Genomic DNA, 9,624 nt, shown 5'->3' with positions numbered 1-9,624 from the left:
CTCACAGACCCAGAGTCCTTCTCTCTAAAACTTCTCTCTAAAAACTTCACTTTCTCCTCAACCACCAACCCCTATTTATAGGAGTTCAGGAGTGCCCAGAACGGCCTGTTCCGAATCCGAAACGGCCCGTTCTGAATCCGGAACAGCCCGTTCTGCACCCTCTCACCATGTGCAAAAATTACATGCAAAACGGCCCATTCTGAAATCAGAGTGGCCTGTTCTAGGACTCATCCAGAATGGTCCGTTCTCCCTCCGGAACGGCCCGTTTTGGGGTTTGGAACGACCCTTTCTCAACCACGATTTACAGGTCAATTTAATAGCTTGGAACGGCCCGTTCCAGATTGGGAACGGCCCGTTCTAGGCTACTAAATCACCTGTATTTTTTAAAAAAAACTTACTACGTTACACTAATCCCCAAAGCTTTTACACTAGGGGGTCTTCTCTGGCGGTGTATTCCATATCGTACCCTTAAAAACATTTATGCATATGATGCATGTCAATCAAGACTCCATGCTTTTCTCATATCACATTTTTATGTTTCATTGTCATATCACATTAACACATGTCATTGTCATATCACATTATCACATCTCATTGTCATATCACATTATCACATCATATTCACAATTTTCATAGAGCACTTTAATTCATATTAAAACTAATCTATTTGCAAAATTAAACACATATTTACACTCCGCAAACATTAAGGAATACAACAGAAAACTCAGAAGGTAAAACAAAAAATATTTAAAATTTTCCTGTTTCTCATAGGGTTCCCACAAGAACCCACAGAGCACTCTAATTCATATCAAAACTTGTTTATTTGTGAAATTAAACACATATTCATACATCTCATACAACAAGGAATACAACAGAATAATTAAAAAGCAAAACAGAAAACATTCATATTTTGCTTGTTACAATTACAAATGCACTCTTAGAGTTTCCCATTGGAACCTATAGAGATCTTAAAATTATACATTTATATTTAAATATAAGAAAAGCAACAGAAGAAACATATATAATTAGGAAAAATCACACATACATGAGCATACAACAAACAACAAACATGGGATTGAGAGCCAATCCCACTACCTAACATACATTCCTACACCCAGAGCAAGGTTTCTCACCCCTTCCTTACCTTGATAAGTAAGAGCTGAAACTAAAATCGGATCTTGTTGGTCTCCTCCTCTGGGTTCCCCTTAGTCTTCAAAGAGTGTAGAAAAAAAGAGGTTAGAAGTGAAAAAATGTATTTTTGGAGTGCTAGAACGTTATATTTATAGGTATCAGATGAGGCCAGAATGACCCGTTTCAAATCCAGAACGGCCCGTTTTGGACTCATGCGTCATACGTAAATTTCACATCCAGAATGGTTTGTTCCAAAACTAGAATGGTTCGTTTTGAAATTACATATTACCTACAATAGCCATGTTTGGAACGACACGTTCCCAAAGTGGAACGGCTTGTTCTGGAATTGCGTATTACTCATAAAATCATGTGTTGGAACGACCCGTTCCAGTCTATGGTTTAAAGGCCATTTTAGTAGTTTGAAACGACCCGTTCTAGTTTGGAAACGACTTGTTCTAGGCTACTAAAAAAATCAAAATATTATCAAAAATAATTTATTTATTATTAAAATACTCATAAATATTAAAAACAAAACATTCTATAAAATTCATTAAAATATCTATAAGAAAATAACTTCCATAAATATAAAAATAAACAATAATTAACTATTATACTAGTAGAAAATTTGAAATGTTACAATTTTTAGTTAAACTAATAGACTAATATAATTAGTTATATTAATTAATTTTATTATTTTATAAAGTAAAGTAATGAAAACAACATACTCTTACAATAATAAGGTAAGAATAAAATTAAAGCTTTATAGAAATTATAAAATGTTTTATAAAAAAAATCAATAATTTTTTAAAATTATGTTTTATAATAAGAAATAAGTAAAGTATAATTTTACTAAAATAGTCAAACTTTAATTAATTGTAGTCTAATTAATGTACTTTAATTAATTGTAGTGAATAAATAATTTATGAAAGGAGAAATTAAGAAAATATAATTAATGTTATATTAAAAAGTGAGAATATTTTGAAATATTTTTTAAATGTTAAAATTACAGTTGTTATAGAAGAAAGGAAGTGGTATATATGATTAGTTGATAGTATAAAACTTTTTTTTCCCGACATTGAAACACCATTAAACTTATACTTAGTGATAGATATTATAATTTGAGTAGACAGATATATCCTTTCATTTTAATTAAATTATAAATTATTAATATATATATTTAAAAATATTATGTTTTATATTCATAATTTTATATATTTATCTCAGTGATGATTATTTTTGACATTTTATACTTTGTTTTGTATAAATGATGATTATTTTTCTTTAAAAAAATGGTCCCTGATAACTTAAGGCTTTGGATCGATCATTGCTTATACTTTATTTATTATTAAATTAAATTTAAAGTTCATCAAAATAATTTATACAACAAAAATTAATGTTTAGCAAAATAAAACTCTAGTTTTATCCAAAAGTAGTCATTGTATCATTCTTCTAAGTTTTATCCCCTCCTTATCCATTATTCTTAAAGCACACGCGTAAACAAAATTATTTGAAATAAAACAGCAATTTCATTAATTATGATTGATACTTAATTATTAATCCTAATAAAAAGTAAATAAATTCTATTTAAAAAATACAACATTTGGAAAAAATATAAAAATTTAATTTTTATGCATTTTTATTTTTTTAGTATTAAAAAAAAGTTAAATTACCAATCAATCATAAATTATGGTAAGAAAGACTTTTGAAATAATTATTATAAAAAGTAAGAACCTTTTATACATAATCTTTTTACAACTCATACATAGTATTTTGTACTACCAAAAAAGATAACAATGTTATTCACGTTTTATTTTAAAATACTCACTACTGTCTTATTAAGAATTTCATTAAAATATATCACCTAACATCATTCCCATGTAATTTTATAATAATCATTTAAAAATAATTTTTAAGTAATAAATCAATTTTTATTCAATAACTACAACACAATTGAAACTCAAGTCCTACACTACTCTTACCATTAGGTAGGGGTGATTTTTAAGTAGTGGAAAATCTAAAGCATCTTATGTAAGAAAATTAAAGTGTTTTATTACACTAATAAAAAAATAAATGGCCTTGATCGCTAGTTAGTCGCTAAACATGATAATATTAATTTTAAAGTATTGCATTAGAGGGGCAGATGGGTGGCAGAACAAACCAAACATGGAAAGAGCACGCGCAGGGTTTGTCGCGTGAGGAACACGTGCGCTACTGAACATTGCAACTTGGAAATAACTGAGAAATTGCCATATATTGGTTCCGTTTTGGTTCCTCCAGTGTCTATCGCATTCGTTATTTATTCACCGAGCGAATCATCCAAACGGAGCCTCAGATGAAATGAAAGTACTACTTAACTGGACTCACTCGTGACTCGAGTCGCGCGAGAGAGAAGAATATTTTCTTTGTTTTCGCTCTCAAGTCTTGGCTTCACCTTCAGTCTCTCTTTCTCTCTCTCTCTCTCTCTCTCTCTCTCTATAGAGAATGGAACCAGAATCGGGAACTTCCAGTTCTCGGAGTCCTTCTCAGGTTAGGGTTCTTTTTCCGTTACTCGCCATCGCAGTGCCTTCGATTTGCCCTAAACTATTCAACTGTGGTAGAGTTTCAAGTTCTTGCGCCACTGCTACCGCAATTCGATTCTCCTTGTTTTGCTTCTTTAACTGATTTCGATTCAATTTTATCTGTTTTGCTGTATAATAATGTTTATGTATTGTTTTCTGTATTCGTGTATCTTCTGTTTCGTGGAGCAATTCGGTGTCGTGTTTAATTCAGTGTTTGTTGATTTTCATGTTAAGCTCGAGTTCCTTTGTTTTTTTTTTTTTTTAATATGTTGTTTTATTGAATTTGTTTCTTCTTTGTTTGATTCTGACGTGCAATGTTTTTCGATGATATAGGTTACTGGTTCATTTTTAATTTTTGTTTGGTTTACGTTTACTTGAATCGTGAGATATCAATATTTGAATTGTTTATTTTGTGTTTTGCAGTTGTCCTGGGTGAATCTCTCTAGGAATCTATTATTAGCGTATCAAAGCTTTGGTGTGGTGTATGGAGATCTGAGCACTTCACCTCTCTATGTCTTTACAAGCACGTTCAGGGGAAAGTTACAGAATCATCACGATGAAGAAACTATATTTGGCACGTTTTCGTTGATATTTTGGACCCTTACACTGATTCCGTTGCTTAAATACGTATTTATCCTATTGAGTGCTGATGACAACGGGGAAGGTATTCTGCTGATGACTTTATTTGCTCTTATGAATTATTTACTTGCAGAATGGTCATGAACTTTGTGATCTGACTGAGTATGATACATCTGCCATCAGGTGGAACATTTGCTCTTTATTCGCTGCTATGTAGGCATGCCAAGTTTAATTTACTCCCGAATCAACAAGCAGCTGATGAGGAGTTATCGTCCTACAAATATGGCCCTTCATCCCAGACTGTAACCTCTTCTCCACTAAAGAGGTTTCTGGAGAAGCATAAAAGGTTAAGAACGGCACTGCTTATTGTGGTACTGTTTGGTGCTTGCATGGTCATTGGTGATGGCGTGCTTACTCCAGCAATTTCAGGTAAGGTGCCCCTGTAATTAAAGTTTTAGTATTATATTTTGGTGAAAATTGCCCTTTGTGCACGGCTCTTTTGGTTTATTTACATGAAGATTTCTTGCTTTTAATAAGAAGCTAACTATTTACCCTGATTCTTCCCCTGCAGTTCTAGCATCAGTAGCGGGATTAAAAGTTACAGAAAGAAAATTAACAGATGGTGAGCCAAATCTTATTTGTTCCTTTTTTTTGTTCTTTTCATTGTTTTTTTAATACTAAGGGCATAAATATTAGATTACCATAGAATTTTCTTCTTGTTTTCAGGTGAACTTGTCTTGCTTGCCTGTGTCATATTGGTTGGGTTATTTGCTCTCCAACATTGTGGCACACACAAAGTAGCATTTATGTTTGCACCAATTGTAATCATTTGGCTTGTATCAATATTTTCCATTGGGCTGTATAATATAATTTGTTGGAATCCAAGAATAATCCGTGCTATCTCGCCATATTATATCATCAAGTTTTTTGCTAAGACTGGTAAAGAAGGTTGGATTTCTCTTGGAGGGATACTTCTCTGTATCACCGGTATGTTAGTTCTTGATCTACAGAACAATTACCTGAATTTCAGTATAAATTTATTGGGATATTATACTGCATATTTCATACTATGCTTCAAGTTTACAAATTTAGTTGAGCTTTAATTTACTAGATGCTAAGACTTTTAGAAGTCAGATGCTAGAGTTTGCTAAGTGCTTTTCTTTTCTCCCCTCTCCAGGAACTGAAGCTATGTTTGCAGATCTTGGTCATTTCACTGCTTCGTCGATAAGGGTGAGCTTTTAGCTTGACTGAATTTCATGACTCTGTTACAGATTAGGATTCTTTTTTTTTTTTTTTTTTTTTTTTTGGTGTCTGAAATCTGAATATGTTATTAGTCTAGTTTGGCTGAGTTTAGCTGTAATACACAATTAGGAGTATTTAGTAAGTGTTTTGTACCATTACATTATGACAGACAGCACCACACAATTGTTCATTGTTATTTCTCTTTTCTCTTTTATATCGTTTTCCCTATAATTCTTTTAGAATTTGGGTTTGGAGTCTAGTTCAATTTCACAAAACTAACTTGTAAGGTGAGGATTACCCAAGTTTTATAATATGCCTCATCATTAATTGAAGTAGATTAAATCACCACTCTTGAGACTGCAATTAAGGCAGTCCCAAAGAGGCTGCAGCTAAGGTGAGCTAGGGTGACCACAAGTAAGGTGGTTTCCAAAAGCCACCCTCATGCCCGGGGCTACCAGCTCAGAACATGGCAGATGTAGGTGACCCTACAATGGATCTAGGATAAACTTTGATACCCTCTTAAAAATTTGGCCTTAGGACCTAACTCAAACTCACAAAGTTAGCTTGTAAGACGAGGATTGCTAGAGTTTTATAAGCCTATTTTTTAAATCATATCTCTAGTTGTGAGACTAAACCACCTCCCCACAACTAAGGCAGGCTAGGGGTGACTACAATTAAGGCAGTTTCCAATAAAATTCAATTTTCAATAGCATCAATTTGATCTTAGTTTTATAAATTGATACTGTTTTTTAATGAAAAAAAATGCTTGCTTATTTTACATTTACTATGCTGGTGATTATCATCCATTGTTTGGTATATAAGTGGGAGATTTCTCAATATTTTTTTTCCTTGTGCAGCTTGCATTTGCGTTTGTTATATACCCATGTTTGGTGGTACAGTACATGGGTCAAGCTGCTTTCTTGTCTAAAAACCTCAATTCTGTTGATAACAGTTTTTATGACTCAATTCCTGGTTAGTTATTCTAGCACTCTGACTAATTGATATTACTGCTGGTGCTTTTAAGTTATTGCAATTTGTTAACATTTTTGGTCGTCCTGCAGAACCTGTGTTTTGGCCTGTTTTTGTTATTGCCACCCTTGCGGCAATTGTTGGGAGTCAAGCTGTTATAACTGCAACTTTCTCCATCATCAAGCAGTGTCATGCACTTGGTTGCTTTCCACGAGTCAAAGTTGTACACACCTCAAAACATATTTATGGACAGATCTATATCCCAGAAATCAATTGGATACTTATGATCCTAACTCTTGCTATAACCATTGGATTTCAGGACACAACCATAATTGGAAATGCTTATGGTAATTTATTTTGATATTAATCTCTCTCTTCCCCACACACAGAAACACGAGGCCATTTGCCTCATTATTTTGTATCTCTTTTCATAGCTAGTCATTTGGTGAAGATTGGCAACATTGTGATGTTGCACTGCGATGCCAATTGGTTGTTCACTGCTAAAGTGCATTGGTTACTGCCAATTATCAAATTGAATTGATAGTTCAAACTGATCAAAAGCCAAAATAGATGCTTCATATGCACGGTTATTAGATTGTGGGCGTGAAAATAATGATGTGACTTAAAAAAAAAGGATCTTAGTTTGAATGTAGAATATATTAATGGCATAAATACTATTGTAATGTCAAGTACACAAAGATAGCATTCCTTGTCCTTAGTATATTCAAGTGACCATTCCTTGCCAAATTCAGCTTAAAATATCTTTTTTTACTTGAAAAGTGTTTTATTTGTCATATTGAAGTTAATTGTTTTTGGGTATTTGGTTTACAGGACTAGCTTGTATGACAGTCATGTTCGTCACTACATTTCTGATGACTCTAGTCGCAATCTTTGTCTGGCAGAAAAGTGTCTGGATTGCTTTAGTATTTCTCTTATTGTTTTGGGTGATAGAGGGCGTATATCTATCAGCAGCATTCATCAAAGTCCCTCAGGGAGGATGGGTTCCGCTTGTCTTATCATTCATCTTCATGGCTGTCATGTACGTGTGGCATTATGGTACTCGTAGGAAGTACAGCTATGATCTGCACAACAAAGTTTCATTGAAATGGTTACTGGGCTTGGGCCCAAGCCTTGGCATTGTTCGTGTCCCAGGGATTGGTCTCATCTACACTGAACTGGCAACAGGAATACCTGCAATATTTTCCCATTTTGTAACAAATCTCCCTGCATTTCACAAGGTGTTGGTTTTTGTTTGTGTAAAGTCGGTTCCTGTACCATATGTTTCACCTGAAGAACGTTTCCTTATTGGGCGAGTTTGCCCCAGACCATATCGTATGTATAGGTGCATTGTCAGATATGGTTACAAGGACATTCAAAGGGATGATGGAGATTTTGAGAATCATCTTATTCAGAGTATAGCAGAATTTATCCAAATGGAATCAGTGGAACCCCAGTTCTCAAGTTCTGAAGCTTCTTCACTTGATGGGAGGATGGCTGTTATAAGTTCTAGAAACTTAGGATCTACTTCAAGTCTAATAGTTTCTGAGCATGAGGATATTGGTGTGGACATATCCATCCCTAGCAGCAGATCCGTAACCTTGCGAAGTTTGCAATCGGTTTATGATGATGAAAGTCCACAATTTAGAAGGCGACGAGTAAGATTTCAGCTACCTGACAGTCCTGGTATGGATCCTGATGTTAGGGAAGAACTTTTGGATTTAGTTCAAGCCAAGGAGGCTGGGGTTGCATACATAATGGGACACTCGTATGTGAAGGCAAGGAAATCATCCTCATTCTTGAAAAAGCTCGTGATTGATATTGGCTACTCATTTCTGCGGAAGAATTGCAGGGGTCCTGCTGTAGCTCTTAACATTCCTCACATCAGTCTTATCGAAGTTGGAATGATATATTATGTGTAGCTCTTCTTCATGAAACTTACAAACTTGATCCCGGTTGCATGCATAGGTTGTTCTACACTCCTGGGTGTAGGTAATTAATTGTAGCCCCACAAATGGGAAAATGAGTGTCGAGCGTCTTTTGGGCTACGTGTTTATCTTTGCTTTCGCATCTCTCCCAATGTGTAAGTATTAAGTGATTACATAGTTGCAATAAGGTATTAGAATTTTGTTTAGGTATCAGTATTTCCCTTGCTTCCGCGTCCACCTTTTTCGTCTTTTGTGCTTACGCAAAGTGCGTGTTTGGTGTTTGGTGCACACGCAAATTTTGTTAGAAGATTATGCATGCACTTGCACCAACGTTACCTACCTAGATATTTGGATAAGGCGGATCGGATGAAGATTTTGTATAGGCCTAAATGCTCTTTAAACGTATGGTTTTCAATTTACCTCAGTTGCCTTTTCGTCGTATTAGTATAGGTTCTATGGCAAGTTGGCAACCCCCCTAATCCATGTAGAAGTGTGAAAATGGGCCTAAGCTTGTCGTTGACATACTGATTCGATTAGCCCAACAAATTACTGGATCATGTTGTGAAAATTTGAGTCTGGGGTCATTTTGGTCCATCCAGACCTGAATTTTTGCTTGCCTGAAGTAGATTGGTCCATGATAGGTTGGCCCGACCTGAGGGCCAAAATTTACTTTTATTAATTTTTTATAATTGGTAAAATATAAAATTATATATTTAATACTATATATATTGTTAATGTCCATTATAAATTTAATGTTCTGTATATTGAGTTTTACTTTTAATTTATAACACTTATTTATTGTTATAATTGATGCACATTATTTTATGAGAAAATAGAAGCAGTATAAAGTTTTTTCAAACATTTATATATAGTAGATTTCTTAATTTTGATAATAATTATAATTATTTTAAAAGTTATACTAAGTATGATCTCTTATTTGTTAATGATGTAATCACTTTTACATTAATAATGTATACTTATCAAACTCTTATTTTATTTCTATATGTATCATATTTTGCTATTTTATATTATGATAAAAAAATTTATTTTATTTTAGTTTAAAAAGCCTTTTAATAACTTTTAATTTTTATATTTTAAAATAATTGGCCCATGGACCAACTTGCTTCACCAATGGCCTACTAAAGGCAAAGTTGAGTTAGGAAAATTTCAACTCAACATAAAATTGGCTTGGACCAACCTAAAAAATGTGTTAGTCTAAG

At 33.7% G+C, this 9,624-nt stretch overlaps 1 protein-coding gene across 1 annotated transcript; it reads left to right on the top strand.

Moving 5' to 3' along the window:
- The first annotated feature begins 3,403 nt into the window (after positions 1-3,403).
- KUP3 (K+ uptake transporter 3) lies at positions 3,404-8,617 on the top strand. Its single transcript, XM_020358766.3, has 9 exons — positions 3,404-3,657; positions 4,113-4,353; positions 4,452-4,697; positions 4,840-4,890; positions 4,995-5,255; positions 5,446-5,498; positions 6,368-6,482; positions 6,572-6,826; positions 7,311-8,617. The coding sequence occupies exons 1-9, from the start codon at positions 3,613-3,615 to the stop codon at positions 8,396-8,398; spliced, it is 2,355 nt and encodes a 784-aa protein (XP_020214355.1). The 5' UTR covers positions 3,404-3,612; the 3' UTR covers positions 8,399-8,617.
- The last annotated feature ends 1,007 nt before the right edge of the window (positions 8,618-9,624 follow it).

The sequence above is a fragment of the Cajanus cajan genome, chromosome 4 (genome assembly GCF_000230855.2).
Source record: "Cajanus cajan strain Asha chromosome 4, NIPB_CcT2T_4, whole genome shotgun sequence".
Lineage (NCBI taxonomy): Eukaryota > Viridiplantae > Streptophyta > Magnoliopsida > Fabales > Fabaceae > Cajanus > Cajanus cajan.
The sequence above is the reverse complement of the archived record's forward strand: the minus strand, read 5'-3'. Positions and strand labels throughout refer to the sequence as shown.